General features: G+C 47.8%; 1 protein-coding gene and 3 long non-coding RNA genes across 4 annotated transcripts in view; all 4 read left to right on the top strand.

The window, feature by feature from the left end:
* The first annotated feature begins 1,458 nt into the window (after nt 1–1,458).
* GUSB (glucuronidase beta) overlaps nt 1,459–19,027 on the top strand; it is a 41,667-nt gene continuing 24,098 nt past the window's right edge. Inside the window, exons 1-2 of the mRNA XM_040424784.1 lie at nt 1,459–1,739; nt 12,668–12,856. Of these exons, the coding sequence (XP_040280718.1) occupies nt 1,536–1,739; nt 12,668–12,856 (393 nt within the window). The 5' untranslated portion in view covers nt 1,459–1,535. The remainder of the gene's footprint in view (nt 1,740–12,667; nt 12,857–19,027) is intronic.
* LOC120995520 lies at nt 2,763–3,544 on the top strand. The gene is made up of 4 exons (XR_005777612.1): nt 2,763–2,975; nt 3,237–3,388; nt 3,463–3,467; nt 3,517–3,544. It is a non-coding gene; the product is annotated as an uncharacterized LOC120995520 (long non-coding RNA).
* On the top strand, nt 5,268–6,456 carry LOC120995522. Its single transcript, XR_005777614.1, has 4 exons — nt 5,268–5,283; nt 5,358–5,372; nt 5,700–5,743; nt 6,406–6,456. It is a non-coding gene; the product is annotated as an uncharacterized LOC120995522 (long non-coding RNA).
* LOC120995521 lies at nt 6,770–8,158 on the top strand. The gene is made up of 3 exons (XR_005777613.1): nt 6,770–6,945; nt 7,049–7,096; nt 8,125–8,158. It is a non-coding gene; the product is annotated as an uncharacterized LOC120995521 (long non-coding RNA).

The raw sequence follows: 19,027 nt of genomic DNA, 5'->3' as shown, positions 1-19,027 counted from the left end.
ATACTCCTTCCATCTGTCCCATATTTGTATGTTAGCATGAATTACAGGACCTATGGAATAGTACGACTGCAGGATAAGACTAAGTACTTTGTAATCTGTTACCATGGATACACATAGGTCTGCATAATAGATGTAGACACAAAAATAATATTTTTCTATTAAAGGGATTGCGTCACTTCAACAAATGTCATTTATCATGTAGAGAAAGTTAAAGGGTTTCTGCAGTTTGTTTAAACTGATGATCTATCCTCTGGATAGATCATCAGCTTCTGATTGGCGGGGGTCCAACACCCGGGACCCCTGTCGATCAGCTGTTTGAGAAGGCAGCGGCTCTCAAGTAGCGCCGCGGCCTTCTCGCTGTTTACCGCAGGCCCAGTGACGTCACGACTAGTATCACTGGCCTGGGCGGAGCTAAGCTCCATTCAAGTGAACAGAGCTTAGCTCCGCCCAGGCCAGTGATACTAGTCGTGATGTCACTGTGCCTGTGGTAAACAGTGAGAAGGCCGCGGCGATGCTGGAGCGCAGCTCCCTTCTCAAACAGCTGATCGGCGGGGGTCCCGAGTGTCGGACCCCTGACGATCATCAGTTTAAGCAAACTGCAGAACCCTTTTAATATAAGGCACTTACTATTGTATAGTGATTGCCCATATAGCCTTCTTTATTCATTTTCCCATCACATTATACACTGGTCGTTTCCATGGTTATGACCACCCTGCAATCCAGCAGTGGTTGTGCTTGCGCAATATAGGAAAAAAACACAGTGGCTGTGGCCTTCTCTAGTGGCTGTGACTGTGGAAGTGTGTATAGTCCAGCACTTTTTCCTAAAGGGTGCAAGCACAGCCACCACTGCTGGATTGCAGGGCGGTTGTATCCCCTGGATCTGGGCAGAGGGAGGACCTCCTTTTACTGACTCCAGAAGGAGGACCTCCTTTTGCTGACTCCAGAGAGAGGACCTCCTTTTACTGACTCTAGGGGTAGGACCTCCTCTTACTGAATACAGAGGGAGGACCTCCTCTTATTGACTCCAGGGGTAGGACCTCCTCTTATTGACTCCAGGGGTAGGACCTCCTCTTACTGAATCCAGAGGGAGGACCTCCTCTTATTGACTCCAGGGGTAGGACCTCCTCTTATTGACTCCAGGGGTAGGACCTCCTCTTACTGACTCCAGAGGGAGGACCTCCTTTTGCTGACTCAAGAGGGAGGACCTCCTCTTACTGACTCCAGGGGTAGGACCTCCTCCTATTGACTCCAGGGGTAGGACCTCCTCTTATTGACTCCAGGGGTAGGACCTCCTCTTACTGACTCCAGAGGGAGGACCTCCTTTTGCTGACTCCAGGGGTAGGACCTCCTCTTACTGAATCCAGAGGGAGGACCTCCTTTCTGCAGTGATGCAGAGGTTTGGCAGTTCTGATAAACAGTTACAGGTCCCTTACAATCACGCCACCCACTTCCTCTATCACGTGACGGAGCGGGTCATGTGACCAGCCCTAGTCGTCTCCAGTGAGCAGCTAGCAGGCAGTGCAGTTAGTGCGGCCATGTGTGGACAGTGGGGTTGCTGGATGTTACTGCTCCTGGGCACTGGCTTCAGTCATGCGCTGAGCCAGGGGATGTTATATCCCAGGGAGACCCCCACCAGGGAGCTGAAGGAACTGAATGGGATCTGGAGTTTCCGGGCTGACAGATCCCCTCAGAGGGACGAGGGGTTCCAGCAGCAGTGGTACAAGCGGCCGCTGAGGGAGGTGAGTGCCCGGACTTCGCACCTTCTGAGCTGCGGAGCTCTGCACAATATGACTGAAGCTGCTGGCAGTGCAGGCACACTATACAGGGGGCAGGGACACTATACAGGGGGCAGGGACACTATACAGGGGGCAGGCACACTATACAGGGAGCAGGGACACTATACAGGGGGCAGGGACACTATACAGGGAGCAAGGACACTATACAGGGAGCAGGGACAGTATACAGGGGGCAGGGACACTATACAGGGGGCAGCAGGACAGTATGCAGAGAATACAGGGGGCAGGGGCAGTAAACAGGGAGCAGGGACAGTATACAGGGGGCAGCAGGACAGTATGCAGAGAATACAAGGGGCAGGGGCAGTATACATGGAGCAGGGACACTATACAGGGGGCAGCAGGACAGTATACAGGGAGCAGGGACACTATACAGGGGGCTGCAGGACAGTATGCAGAGAATAGAGGGGGCAGGGGCAGTATACAGGGGGCAGTATACAAGGAGCAGGGACACTATATAGGGGGCAGCACAGTATGCAGAGAATACAGGGGGCAGGGACACTATACAGTGAGCAGGGACACTATACAGGGAGCAGGCACACTATACATAAAGCAAGGACACTATACAGGGGCAGCAGGACAGTATGCAGAGAATACAAGGGGCAGGGGCAGTATACAGGGGGCAGGGGCAGTATACAGGGGGCAGGGACAGTATACAGGGGGCAGGGACAGTATACAGGGGGCAGGGACAGTATACAGGGGGCAGCAGGACAGTATACAGGGGGCAGCAGGACAGTATACAGGGAACAGGGACAGTATACAGGGAACAGGGACACTATACAGGGGGCTGCAGGACAGTATGCAGAGAATACAGGGGGCAGCAGGACACTATACAGTTAGCAGCAGGACAGTACACAGGAGGCAGGGACAGGCTACAGGGGGCAGCAGGACAGTCTACAGATTATACAAGGGGCAGGGAGAGTATACAGGGGGCAGCAGGACAGTCTACAGATTATACAGGGGGCAGGGAGAGTATACAGGTAGCAGCAGGACAGTCTCCAGAGTATACAGTGGGCAGCAGGACACTATACAGGGGGCAGCACACAGACTATACAGGTAGCCACAGGACAGTATGCAGAGTATATTGGGGCAGGGACAGTATACCGGTAGCAGCAGGACAGTATACAGGTAGCAGCAGGACAGTATACAGAGTATACAGGGGGAAGCACACAGACTATACAGGTAGCCACAGGACAGTATGCAGCGTATACAGGGGGCAGCACACAGACTATACAGGTAGCCGCAGGACAGTATGCAGTTAGCAGCAGGACAGTCTCCAGAGTATATAGCGGGCAGCAGGACACTGTACAGGTAGCCGCAGGACAATATACAGAGTATATAGGGGCAGGGACAGTATACAGGTAGCTGCAGGAGAGTCTCGAGAGTATATAGCGGGCAGCAGGACACTATACCTATACAGGGGGCAGCACACAGACTATACAGGTAGCCACAGGACAGTATGCAAAGTATACAGGTAGCAGCAGGACGGTATATAGGAGGCAGGGACAGTATACAGGTAGCAGCAGGACGGTATATAGGAGGCAGGGACAGTATACAGGTAGCAGCAGGACAGTCTCCAGAGTATAGAGGGGGCAGTGACACTATACAAGAGGCAGCACACAGACTATACAGGTAGCTGTAGGACAGTATGCACAGTGTACAGGGGCAGGGACAGTATACAGGTAGCAGCAGGACAGTCTCCAGAGCATATAGCGGGCAGCAGGACAGTATACAGGTAGCAGCAGGACAGTCTCCAGAGCATATAGTGGGCAGCAGGACAGTATACGGGAGGCAGGGACAGTATACAGCGGGCAACAGGACAGTATACGGGAGGCAGGAACAGTATACAGCGGGCAACAGGACAGTATACAGTGGGAGGCAGGGACAGTATACAGTGGGAGGCAGGGACAGTATACAGGTAGCAGCAGGACAGCCTTCAGAGTATACAGGGGCAGCAGGACAGCATACAGAGTATACTGGTGGCAGGGACAGTCTACAGGGGGAAGCAGGACAGTCTACAGAGTATACAGCAGGACAGCATGCAGAGTATACTGGCAGCAGGGTAGTCTACAGAGTATACAGCAGGGACATTATACAGGAGGCAGGGACAGTATACAGGTAGCAGCAGAACAGTCTCCAGAGTATACAGGGGGCATCAGGACAGCCTACAGAGTATACTGGTGGCACCGACCGTCAACATGGGGCAGCAGGACAGTATACAGGTGGCAACAGGACAGTCTACAGAGTATACAGATGGCAGCAGGACAGTATACAGAAGGCAGGGACAGTATACAGGTAGCAGCAGGACAGTATACAGGAAGCAAGGACAGTATACAAGTGGCAGCAAGACAGCATACAGAGTATACAGGCAGCAGGGACACTATACAGGTGGCAGTATACAGGCCACAAGGACACAATACAGGCGGCAGGGACAGTATACAGGCGGCAGCAGGACAATATACAGAGTATACAGGTGTCAGGGACACTACAGGCAGCAGGACTGTATACAGAATATACAGGCAGGATGGATACTGTACAGACAGCAGGACTGTATACAGGCAACAGGGTCACTATACAGGGGGCAGGAAAACTACAGCAGGGTGACTATACAGGTGGGACACTAAACAAGCAACAGGGACACTTCAGTAGGCACACTATACAGGCGACAGTATACAAGTGTCAGGGACACTACAGCAGGCATGCTATACAGGCAGCATACACCATGTACAGGTGGCAGGAGGAACACTATTCAGCAGGCACACTATACAGGGGAAAGGGATTATAAGCAGACAGAAGGGACACTATACATGTAGCAGCTGAACAATATACAAGTGGCGGCAGGGACATTATTCAGCAGGCACACTGTACAGTGTTGATACTATACAGGTGGCACATTGTACAGCAGGGACACTATACAGGTGGCACATTATAGTAGAGACACTGTACAGGCGGCAGATACTCTATATGCGGCGCACTATATAGTAGGGACACTATACAGGCAGCAGGTACTCTATACAGACGCACACTGTACAGTACTCTATACAGACACACACTGTACAGTAGGGACACTATACAGGCAGCATGTACTCTATACAGACACACCCTGTACAGTACTCTATACAGACACACACTGTACAGTAAGGACACTATACAGGCAGCAGGTACTCTATACAGACACACACTGTACAGTAGGGACACTATACAGGCAGCATGTACTCTATACAGACACACCCTGTACAGTACTCTATACAGACACACACTGTACAGTAAGGACACTATACAGGCAGCATGTACTCTATACAGACACACCCTGTACAGTACTCTATACAGACACACACTGTACAGTACTCTATACAGACACACACTGTACAGTAAGGACACTATACAGGCAGCAGGTACTCTATACAGACACACCCTGTACAGCAGGGACACTATACAGGCAGCAGGTACTCTATACAGACACACACTGTACAGCAGGGACACTATACAGGTAGCAGGTACTTATCTATACAGACACACGCTGTACAGCAGGGTAACTATACAGGCAGCAGGTACTTTATGCAGACAGCACACTGTACAGTAGGGACACTATACAGGCAGCAGGTACTCTATACAGACACACACTGTACAGTAGGGACACTATACAGGCAGCAGGTACTCTATACAGACACACACTGTACAGTAGGGACACTATACAGGCAGCAGGTACTCTATACAGACACACACTGTACAGTAGGGACACTATACAGGCAGCAGGTACTCTATACAGACACACTGTACAATAGGGACACTATACAGGCAGCAGGTACTCTATACAGACACACTGTACAGTAGGGACACTATACAGGCAGCAGGTACTTTATGCAGACAGCACACTGTACAGTAGGGACACTATACAGGCAGCAGGTACTCTATACAGACACACACTGTACAGCAGGGACACTATACAGGTAGCAGGTACTTATCTATACAGACACACCCTGTACAGCAGGGACACTATACAGGCAGCAGGTACTTATCTATACAGACACACGCTGTACAGCAGGGTAACTATACAGGCAGCAGGCACTTTTTGCAGACAGCACACTGTACAGTAGGGACACTATACAGGCAGCAGGTACTCTATACAGACACACACTGTACAGCAGGGACACTATACAGGTAGCAGGTACTTATCTATACAGACACACCCTGTACAGCAGGGACACTATACAGGCAGCAGGTACTTATCTATACAGACACACGCTGTACAGCAGGGTAACTATACAGGCAGCAGGCACTTTTTGCAGACAGCACACTGTACAGTAGGGACACTATACAGGCAGCAGGTACTCTATACAGACACACACTGTACAGTAGGGACACTATACAGGCAGCAGGTACTCTATACAGACACACACTGTACAGTAGGGACACTATACAGGCAGCAGCTGAACAATATACAAGTGGCGGCAGGGACATTATTCAGCAGGCACACTGTACAGTGTTGATGCTATACAGGTTGCACATTGTACAGCAGGGACACTATACAGGTGGCACATTATAGTAGAGACACTGTACAGGCGGCAGATACTCTATATGCGGCGCACTATATAGTAGGGACACTTTACAGGCAGCAGGTACTCTATACAGACGCACACTGTACAGTACTCTATACAGACACACCCTGTACAGCAGGGACACTATACAGGTTGCAGGTACTCTATACAGACGTACACTGTACAGTAGGGACACTATACAGGCAGCAGGTACTCTATACAGACACACTGTACAGCAGAGACACTATACAGGCAGCAGGTACTCTATACAGACACACTGTACAGTAGGGACACTATACAGGCAGCAGGTTCTCTATACAGACACACGCTGTACAGTAGGGACACTATACAGGCAGCAGGTACTCTATACAGACAGCACGCTGTACAGTAGGGACACTATACAGGCAGCAGGTACTCTATACAGACAGCACGCTGTACAGTAGGGACACTATACAGGCAGCAGGTACTCTATACAGACACACACTGTACAGTAGGGACACTATACAGGCAGCAGGTACTCTATACAGACACACACTGTACAGTAGGGACACTATACAGACAGCAGGTACTCTATACAGACACACTGTACAGCAGAGACACTATACAGGCAGCAGGTTCTCTATACAGACACACACTGTACAGTAGGGACACTATACAGGCAGCAGGTACTCTATACAGACAGCACACTGTACAATAGGGACACTATACAGGCAGCAGGTACTTATACAGACACACTGTACAGTAGGGACACTATACAGGCAGCAGGTTCTCTATACAGACACACCCTGTACAGTAAGGACACTATACAGGCAGCAGGTACTTATACAGACAGCACACTGTACAGTAGGGACACTATACAGGCAGCAGGTACTCTATACAGACAGCACACTGTACAGTAAGGACACTATACAGGCAGCAGGTACTTATACAGACAGCACACTGTACAGTGGGGACACTATACAGGCAGCAGGTACTTATACAGACAGCACACTGTACAGTGGGGACACTATACAGGCAGCAGGTACTTATACAGACAGCACACTGTACAGTGGGGACACTATGCAGGCAGCAGGTACTTATACAGACAGCACACTGTACAGTAGGGACACTATACAGGCAGCAGGTACTTATACAGACAGCACACTGTACAGTGGGGACACTATACAGGCAGCAGGTACTTATACAGACAGCACACTGTACAGTGGGGACACTATACAGGCAGCAGGTACTTATACAGACAGCACACTGTACAGTGGGGACACTATACAGGCAGCAGGTACTCTATACAGACACACACTGTACAGTACTCTATACAGACACACACTGTACAGCAGGGACACTATACAGGCAGCAGGTACTTATACAGACAGCACACTGTACAGTGGGGACACTATACAGGCAGCAGGTACTCTATACAGACAGCACACTGTACAGTGGGGACACTATACAGGCAGCAGGTACTCTATACAGACAGCACACTGTACAGTAGGGACACTATACAGGCAGCAGGTACTCTATACAGACAGCACACTGTACAGTAGGGACACTATACAGGCAGCAGGTACTTATACAGACAGCACACTGTACAGCAGGGACACTATACAGGCAGCAGGTACTCTATACAGACACACACTGTACAGTACTCTATACAGACACACACTGTACAGCAGGGACACTATACAGGCAGCAGGTACTTATACAGACAGCACACTGTACAGTGGGGACACTATACAGGCAGCAGGTACTCTATACAGACAGCACACTGTACAGTGGGGACACTATACAGGCAGCAGGTACTTATACAGACACACTGTACAGCAGGGACACTATACAGGCAGCAGGTACTCTATACAGACGCACACTGTACAGTACTCTATACAGACACACACTGTACAGCAGGGACACTATACAGGCAGCAGGTACTTATACAGACAGCACACTGTACAGTGGGGACACTATACAGGCAGCAGGTACTTATACAGACAGCACACTGTACAGTGGGGACACTATACAGGCAGCAGGTACTTATACAGACAGCACACTGTACAGTGGGGACACTATACAGGCAGCAGGTACTTATACAGACAGCACACTGTACAGTGGGGACACTATACAGGCAGCAGGTACTCTATACAGACAGCACACTGTACAGTGGGGACACTATACAGGCAGCAGGTACTTATACAGACAGCACACTGTACAGCAGGGACACTATACAGGCAGCAGGTACTCTATACAGACACACACTGTACAGTACTCTATACAGACAGCACACTGTACAGTGGGGACACTATACAGGCAGCAGGTACTCTATACAGACAGCACACTGTACAGCAGGGACACTATACAGGCAGCAGGTACTTATACAGACAGCACACTGTACAGCAGGGACACTATACAGGCAGCAGGTACTTATACAGACAGCACACTGTACAGTGGGGACACTATACAGGCAGCAGGTACTTATACAGACAGCACACTGTACAGTGGGGACACTATACAGGCAGCAGGTACTTATACAGACAGCACACTGTACAGTGGGGACACTATACAGGCAGCAGGTACTTATACAGACAGCACACTGTACAGTGGGGACACTATACAGGCAGCAGGTACTCTATACAGACACACACTGTACAGTACTCTATACAGACACACACTGTACAGCAGGGACACTATACAGGCAGCAGGTACTCTATACAGACGCACACTGTACAGTAGGGACACTATACAGGCAGCAGGTACTTATACAGACAGCACACTGTACAGTGGGGACACTATACAGGCAGCAGGTACTCTATACAGACAGCACACTGTACAGTAGGGACACTATACAGGCAGCAGGTACTCTATACAGACAGCACACTGTACAGCAGGGACACTATGCAGGCAGCAGGTACTCTATACAGACAGCACACTGTACAGTAGGGACACTATACAGGCAGCAGGTACTCTATACAGACAGCACACTGTACAGTAGGGACACTATACAGGCAGCAGGTACTCTATACAGACGCACACTGTACAGTAGGGACACTATACAGGCAGCAGGTACTTATACAGACAGCACACTGTACAGTGGGGACACTATACAGGCAGCAGGTACTCTATACAGACAGCACACTGTACAGTAGGGACACTATACAGGCAGCAGGTACTCTATACAGACAGCACACTGTACAGCAGGGACACTATGCAGGCAGCAGGTACTCTATACAGACAGCACACTGTACAGTAGGGACACTATACAGGCAGCAGGTACTCTATACAGACAGCACACTGTACAGTAGGGACACTATACAGGCAGCAGCAGTCCTATCTCTTCCTACTATCTATTCTTCAGGCAGTCTAGGACCAGGCTGCTGTCACATGAGCTCTGACTTATTTGTCGTCTTCTGATAAGTATTAGAGACTTGGCTTCTTCCAAATACTTCTGAAGCAGAGTGCTGAATCTCCTTAAAGAGAACCTGTCTTCAATTTTATACTGAACTCACTGAGGGCAGCATAAAGTAGTGACAGCCGGGGTGATGTCAGCGGTGTGTCACTCATGAACTAAAAGTAAGTGGTTGCCAAGAACCAGCATCATAACTAGGCTTGAGCGAATCGAGCTTCGGATCATAGATCTAAAGCCAGTTCATTCAAAAACGTTGTTGTCAATGCTGTTTCCATACAGCACTAAAATGTATGGGCTCCATGTAGGCAAACTTCATGAAGCTTGAAGTTGCAAGAAACCGGTGAATTACTACTGTTTTCCTATCTGCGTATTTAAAAACACTTTAAAATAGGAATCTGAAGTCTGCTTTGGTACCAAGGTACCAGCCAGTACCAAACCCGACTTCAGATTACTATTTTAAAATGTTTTTAAATACGCAGATGGAAATACCGAAGTCATTCACCTAAGGGCTCATGCCTTGTCCGGCCGTTCCTGTATTGCGGTCTGCAAACAGCGGTTCCGCAATCCGGAAGGTCCGGTGCAGAACCGAGGCACGGAACCCCACAGAAGCACTACGAAGCGCTTCCATGGGGTTTCTCACCGTGCCTCCACACCTCAAAAGAATAGAACAAGTTAAATTTTTTTGCGGTGTGGACGCATCACGGACCCATTCAAGCTGAATGGGTCTGGATCCGTCTGCGGAATCCGCACGGATGTTGCTTGTGCATTGGGGACCGCAAATTGTGGTCCCCAATGTACAGAACGGTCGACCAAAGGCCGTGTGCATGAGCCCCAAGTGTCACGCAACTTCAGGTGACACGATGTTTTGCTACACGGAGCCCATACATTTTAATGCTGTACAGAAACAGCATTGACATCAAAGTTTTTGAATAAATCGACTTTGGATTTATGATCCGAAGCTCGATTCGCTCAAGCCTAATCATAATGATTGCAGCCCAGGCCTTGAAAAGAGTCAAATCCACCTGAGAAGAGTCCTGGTTATTCATAATCTCCTGCTCTCACCTATCTGCTGGTGATTGGCAGTTCTCTACTGGGGAGAAAAGTAAGGAGAAGGCCGTCAGTCATCAGCAGATGGGTGGGCAGAGAAGGAGCTTATGAATAACCAGGACTCTTCTCAGGTAGACTGGACTCTTTTCCAGGCCTGGGTTGCAATGATTATGATGCTGGTCCTCGGCAACCACTTACTTTTAGCTCATGAGTGATACACCGCTGACCTCAGCATTTCTGTCACTATTTTATGCTGCCCTCAGTGAGGTCAGCATGAAATTCAAGACAGGTTCCCTTTAAAGGGCATCTGTCAGCAGATTTATACCCATGGAACTGGCTGACCTGTTGCATGTGCGCTTGGCAGCTGAAGGTATCGGTGTTGGTCCCATGTTCATATGCAAATTAGCCGTTAGGAGCAACGGGGGCGTTGCCATTACACCTAGAGGCTCCACTTTCTCTGCAACTGCTGCACTGTCTCCACTTTGATTGACAGGTCTAGGTTTGATGACATTTACACTGCCGGGCCCTGTCAATGTGCAGAGAGCGCAGCAGTTAGAAAAAGCTGAGCCTCTAGGAGTAACGGCAACACCCCCATTGCCCCTAGAGGCTCATTTGCATATACTAAAACATTATTTTTTTCATCACTGTGGGCACATTGGGACCAACACAGACTCCTTCAGCTGCCAAGTGCATATGTAGCAGGTACAAATCTGCTGACGGGTGCCCTTTAAAGAGACCAGCGCTGTATGGAGACTTACTGGAAGTACTCCATGGTATGGAGATTTATTGACAATGTTTCATGGGAAACGAATATGCAAAGAGGTACCTACCAAGGAAGACAACCATCTACTTCGTACTGATGAGGGGCAAGCACCTTAAAACAGTTGTCTGCAGATGGACATCTGACCTGGCTATATTCCCTTGTAAAATCCCAAGGCTTGTTGGACAGTCGGATCTTGACTCCTAGGGAGTCCCTTTCAAGAGGTGGTGATGGCAAGATGGTTCTCTTCCTTGGGAGATACGTCTTTGAATGTTCTAGAAACCTGACACCAGTTGTTATGCATATGGCAGTGCACACCCTATATATACCACTTCTCGTGTGTGGCAGAGATCCCACCCGCTACACACAGACACATGTTGTCATTCCTTGTGTTGTAGGGTACCCCAGCTCTCCTATGTGGCAGAGCACACTCCGCTCTGGTCTCATAAAACCGCCCTCCACCTTTAATTTATCTCTCATGTGTGGCAAAGCAATCCCATTCCTCCTGCCTTTGCCATCTCTCGAGTGGTGCAGGGCACCCAGTGCTTGCCAGGTTCTCCACCTTGTGTGTGGCCATGCACGCTGCACTTTTGCCAGCTCTTGTGTTTTAGAAACCAGGCTGTGCGGTATATTATGTAATAAAGGGCAGTGAATTTATGGCAAGTGCCACACGTTCTTGCTTTATTTTCTTTGGATGTTGGATACTATGCAGGTGCAGAGCTCCACCTTTATTCCGGTGCACTCTGTAGATGCCTGGCAGTGCCAACGACTCTCCTTCAGTGACTCCCTTTCCTTCCCCACCTCTCATGTCTCAGGGCAGCTTCTTTGTCCGCTTTCACTTGTGGCAGAGCGTTGCATTTTTGCAGCTTTCTTATGTGGCACCCCCTCTTTTTTACTTCTTTTTATCTCTTGTACCTGGCACAGCATCCTCCTTCAATTACAACTCTTGTGTGTCCAGGAACGCCCTTGATATGTGCCAGCTCTCAGGGCTAGAGGAGGGGTTCTGCGACACATGAGGGATGGAGTTCCTTCAAGGCAATGTAGACTGATTTGTAGATGTTTGAGTGAAAATCTTCCCATTGATCTGATGACGTAGTCCCGTGTTGCTAACCTATACTATGTGTATGTTCCACAGTCTGGTCCTGTTATAGATATGCCAGTACCTGCCAGCTATAATGATATCACTCAGGACATTGGTTTGAGAGATTTCATTGGATGGGTCTGGTACGAGAAAGAAGTCTGGCTGCCCAGTCGCTGGTTGGATGACGTGGCTTCTAACCGAATTTTGCTGCGGGTTGGCAGTGCCCACTATTTCTCCATAGTGGTAAGTACAACGTAATTGAAGGACATTTCATAACCTGCCTTCTATGTACAGGTATTAAAAAGGCTCCCTTGAGGTGAGCTGAGACGTCGCAGAGACATGGGTGGTTATAGAAGTCCACCTCTTTCACTTTAACTGGAGCGCTGCCTCTTACATCCATTTGTTGAATTGCTGGATCAAAGTCTGTGATCCTTAGAGAGATTGCACCAATAGTGCTGCTCATCTTTTTCTTTATTTTATTATATATATAGTGAAAAATACGGTGTATGTATAATACATTTTATATATAGATATTATACATACACCGTATTTTTCACCCTATAAGATGCACCTAGGTTTTAGAGCAGTGCCCTCCGCATTTTGATTGACAGGACCAGACAGTGTAAATGTCATCATGCCTGACTTTGACTTTTCCTAAAGTCAATCAAAGTGCAGAGGGTGCAGTAGTTTCAGAGAGATCGGAGCCTCTAGGTGTAGCGCCAAAGCCCCCGTTGCTCCTAGAGGCTCATTTGCATATATGAAAACATAATTTTTCTCAGCAATGCTGGCACACATTACCATGGGACCAACACAGATGTCTTCAGCTTCACATGCTACAGGTCAGCCAGTTTCATAGGTACAAATCTGCTGCCCTTTAACCTGTTGGGGACATATGACGTACCGGTACGGCATGATGTCCCGGTACTTAAGGACACATGACGTACCGGTATGTCATGTGTAGTTCCAATCACTGCCGCAGGGCGGGCGGTGATCGGAACCCGGTGCCTGCTGAAATCAATCAGCAGGCACCGTGGGACAATGCCCAGGGGGGTCCTGTGACCCTAGACCCCCCCAGGGGTGCTGCAGCTTGCCCCCCTCCCTCACACACTTTTTTGCATGCACTGACTGTGGCCGGCACTCTTTGCTTCCAGCCACTGTTAGCGCATCGCCCACCTCACCCCACAGCGCATTTGTAACTTTTTTTTTTTTAAGCTGTAGGGCAAAGTTCGCGAACACCCGTGCCCCCACACACACGCACACTGAATAAAGATTTCCACGCATGCACACACACACTCCCCTATGGCCCGTCGGACGTTCTCGGCCAAGGAGGCATACGCCCTGCTTTCCTCCGAGAGAGAGCCCCAGTGAGGACGAGGATGACCCCACTTTCCTGTTGTCATCCGCGTCCTCATCTAGCGATGATGATGAGCCCCCAAGTCGGCAGAGACGCCGCCAGGCGGATCAAGGGGACCTCCATGCCAGGGACCCTGTGGCCCACGCTAGTACGAGCAGCTCTGGGGCTCGTACTAGTTTTCCGGCCCACCAGATAAGTCCACCTGAGCCCCCTGCTGGTGAACTTGTCTGGTGTACCCCAGAGCATTTTGAGCCTGCGATTCCTGATTTTGTACGCCATCTAGGAATCCAGATTTCCACAGTGGGCTTCACTGAAAACGACTACTTTAGTATTTTTTTCAGTGACCACTTTTGTAAATCTGATGGTGGAGCAGTTCTTTGCTCAACACCCGGGCTCCCTTTTGGCTAGGGACGGTGGCTGGACTCCGGTCAGTGCAGCCGAGATGAGGACATTTTGGGGCCTCGTGCTGCACATGGGCCTAGTCAAAAAACCTAGTGTCAGGCAGTACTGGAGTGGGGACGTCCACTACCAGACCCCACTCTACATTATGGCCATGACACGTACCCGGTTTGAGGCCATCTGGAAATGCCTGCATTATGCAGATAATGCAGCATGTCCACCCCCAAGGTGATCCTGCCTATGACTGCCTGTACAAAATCAGGCCGGTCATCGATCACTTTGGGGCCAAATTTGTGGAGGCCTATGTACCTGAAAGGGAGGTCACGGTTGATGAGTCTCTCATTGCTTTCAAGGGGAGAGTCATTTTCCGCCAGTATGTTCCATCTAAGCGAGCGAGGTATGGCGTGAAGCTGTACAAACTTTGTGAGAGTACCTCAGGGTACACTTACAAGTTTCATGTGTACGAGATTCCCGTATTCAACCCCCAGAATGTCCCCCCCACTCTGGGTGTTAGCAGGAAACTTGTGTGAGACCTTTATGCACCCACTGCTAGATAAGGGTTACCACCTGTACGTGGATAACTTTTATACTAGTATCACCTTGTTCCAGTCCCTTGCCGCCAGATCCACATCTGCTTGTGGGACCATGTAGGACCATGCGGAAAAATCAGCGCGACCTCCCTACTTACCCCTTCCAGGTACTTGTCCCCAGGGGTGAGATCCGTGCCCTTACCAGTGGAAACCTGTTGCTGGTCAGATATAAGGACAAGAGGGATGTCCTTGTACTGTCCACAATTCACGGTAACGGCATCACCCCTGTCCCTGTGCAAAGTACAGCGGAAACGGTCCTCAAGCCCGATTGTATCGTCGACTACAATCGGTATATGGGAGAAGTTGATCTCTCTTATCAAGTCTATATAACGCCTTGCACAAAATCCGGGCATGGTACAAAAAAGTTGCGGTCTACTTGGTGCAGGTTGCCTTGTACAACTCTTTTGTACTGTCCCAGAGCGCTGGCAACACAGGGAAATTCCTTCAGTTCTATGAGGCAGTCCTCAAGGCCCTGATCTTTTCTGACCGGGAAAGAGCAGACGGGAGTACCTCGGGAACTGGAGGCGCCCAGATCGTCCCTGGCCAACACTTTCCAGGTATGGTCCCCCATACTGGAAAGAAGGGACGGACCCAAAAAAGGTGCAGAGTGTGTCACAGGAGGGGGATACGAAAGGACACCACCACTCAGTGTGACACGTGCCCCGATCATCCGGGCCTCTGAATTATTGGTTGCTTCAGGGAGTACCACACTTCCATGGAGTACTAAATTTATAATCCCCTAACATAACAAAAAGTGTAATAGCAAGCGATCAAGAAGTTATATAGCCCCCAAAATAGTGCCAATCAAACCGTCCCCTCATCCCGCAAAAAATGAGCCCCTACCTAAGATAATTGTCTGAAAAAAAAGAAAAAATGACTCAAACTATGGAGATACTAAAATGTTTTTTTTTGTTTATAAAACGATAATATAGTGTAAAACCTAAATAAATGTAAAAAAGTAGACATATTAGGTATCGACGCGTGCGTAAGAATCTCCTCTATAAAAATACCCCATGACCTAACCACCCAGATTAACACGGTCCCAAATATTTTTTTTAAACTGTGCCAAAACAGCTATTTTTGGCACATTTTCCATTTTAATCAATTTTTTCCGGTAACAAAGCAAGGGTTAACGGCCAAACAAAACTTAATATTTATTACCTTGATTCTGCAGTTTACAGAAACGCCACATATGTGGTCGTAAACTGCTGTATGACCAAACTGCAGGGCGCTAAAGGAAAGGAACGACATGTGGTTTCTGGAAGGCAGATTTTGTTTATTTACACCATGTCCCATTTGAAGAACCCCTGATGCACCCCTAGAGTAGAAACTCCATAAAAGTGACCCCATCTAAGAAACTATACCCCTCAAGGTATGCAAAACTGATTTTACTAACTTTATTAACCCTTTAGGTGTTCCTCAACAGTTTATGGCAAATGGAGATGAAATTTCAGAATTTCTATTTTTGGTAACCTTACCTCACAAAAATTTAATATAGAGCAACTAAAAATCATATGTACTCTAAAAATAGTCCCAACAAAACTGCCACCTTATCCTGTAGTTTCTAAAATTTCACTTTAGGGAGTTTCTACTGTAGGGGTGCATAAGGGGGGCTTCAAATGGGACATGGTGTAAATAAACCAGTCCATCAAAATCTGCCTTCCAAAAACCACATGGCGCTCCTTTCCCTCTACGCCCTGCCGTGTGGCCGTACAGTAGTGTACAACCACATATGGGGTGTTTCTGTAAACTGCAGAGTCAGGGCAATAAATATAGACTTTTGTTTGGCTGTTAACCCTTGCTTTGTTAGTGGAAAAAATGGATTAAAATGGAAAATTTGTCAAAAAAATTTAATTCTTAAATGTCATCTCCATTTGCTAATAACTCTTGTGGAGCACCTAAAGGGTTAATGATGTTTGTAAAATCAGTTTTGAATACCTTGAGGGGTGTAGTTTCTAGAAAGGATTTGGACCTTCCTGGACCTCTAGAACCACCTTGGTTTGACCCTACTGACGTCAGGAGAGTATTTCTCAGCAGCAAAGGAATGACACGCACATAGGTATCACTGAGAAACACTCTAATTTTATTGTCCTACAGTTAAGCCTTTTATTAGGCAGAGAATATAATTTACATAGTAACAGCATTAACCAATCATATGTAGGCACATATAGGCAGGTAAACATTAAGCCGGAATGACCTTGTAGAGCATGACTGTTTTCACAAAAATTTAGGAATTTCCAGAAATTGTCCAAGGACAGAAAAGCGAGACCTAAATCACAGTGGGGGGACTTGAAACCGTGCATGGACAAGATGCTATCACAATACATATTGTTAGAACAGACAAAATGGAGTCACATTTCTCTTCAGTTTCTATTATGTAAGCTTCACAAAGTGACTTCAGACCTGAACTGGTCCCTAAAAATTATGTTTTTGAAAATGTTCAAGATTTACTTCTAAACTTAGTTCTAAGCCTTGTAACGTCCCCAAAAACTAAAATGGCATTCCCAAAATGATCCAAACATGAAGTAGACATATGGGGAATGTAAAGTAATAACTATTTTTGGAGGTATTATTATGTATTATAGAAGTAGAGAAATTGAAACTTGGAAATTTGCAAATTTTTCCAAAATGTAGGTAAATTTTGTATTTTTTTAATAAATAAAAATGTTTTGTTTTTTTTACTTCATTTTACCAGTGTCATAAAGTACAGTATGTGACGAAAAAACAATCTCAGAATGGCCTGGATAAGTCAAAGCATTTTAAAGTTATTCACACATAAAATGACACTGGTCAGATTTGCAAAAAATGGCCTGGTCCTTAAGTTGAAATATGGCCGTGTCCTTAAGACTTGACTTTTATTATATAGTATTTAAAATGAACTCAAAGGAGATATTTAGAGGTCGAAGATGCAGTTTCCATGGCATCCTGTGGCACATTTGACCACAGAAGTTACATCTGGGCCTGTAGATCCTACACACTGGTAGGTTGCTGAAGCTGCCGTCCCAGCTGCTCCCATAAATGCTCGACTAGCGATAAATCTGGCAAGCGGGCAGGCCAAGGAAGTGAGACAATCTGGCAGATACATTCCTGGGAAACCCTTGTTGTGTATGGGTGACCATTATCCTGCTGAAAAATGCCAGCTAGAAGCTCTGCCCTGAGAGGCAACACATGTGGCCGCAGGATGTCCTGCACATATCGCTGAGCTGTTAGTGTCCCTTGTGTCACTACTAGGAGTGACTGACTGTGATGGGTCACCAGATTATCACACCAGCAGTTGGGGCAGTGTGTTGGTCCACAGCAAAGGCAGGATTGAAGCACTTATGATGAGGCCTCCATACTTAAACCTGACCATTGTCGGATCCCAAACAGAATCTGGATTCGTCGTTGATACAGTTCCAGTCTGTATCAGTCTGGGTTTCTTGTTCATGACGCTACTGCAAACGAAGGTGATGGCTGTCTGTTAATTACAGGACATTTAATGGGCTTCGTGACACCAAATTTCCTTCTGTTAAGCATCTGGAAAAGGTCCGGGCAGAGACAGAGGAGTGTAATGAAGGTGCCACCGGTGTCTGCATGTGGACAACAATGCTCTCTACTAATGGTCTGTCTGGGCCATCCAGGGCCTGTTCGCCATATATGCATGCACTCATGTAACCTCTGCTTCCAGTACCGTCCAACACCTCCTAACAGCTACTATTCATTGAAATGACTAAAGTTGAGCAAAGCGTGCTTCATATCATAGATCCAAAGTCACTTTGTTCAAAACTTCATTTGAATGCTGTACTGAGACCCGCCTGGCCTGCGCGGAGGTGAAATTCGTTAAGTCCGAAGTCTTATGAGACTTTGGTGAAGAACTTCGGAGTTCGATTGTACAACTTGAAAACCATTGTAAAACTGCAAATTCAAAGTCTGCTTTGGTACCGAAGCCAACTTTGGATTGCAGTTATAAATGGGTTTCAAGTTGTACAATTGGATGCCGAAGTCCCTCAGATTTCCATGGTCAAATGTGACTGAGCTGGGCTGAGCTTCCGAGCCTGGAAAGGCTCCCCCACGAGGCAATTGGAGGAGCCA

This window comes from Bufo bufo, chromosome 3 (assembly GCF_905171765.1).
Source record: "Bufo bufo chromosome 3, aBufBuf1.1, whole genome shotgun sequence".
Taxonomy (NCBI): domain Eukaryota; kingdom Metazoa; phylum Chordata; class Amphibia; order Anura; family Bufonidae; genus Bufo; species Bufo bufo.
This window is presented reverse-complemented; position numbering and strand designations above follow the sequence as displayed.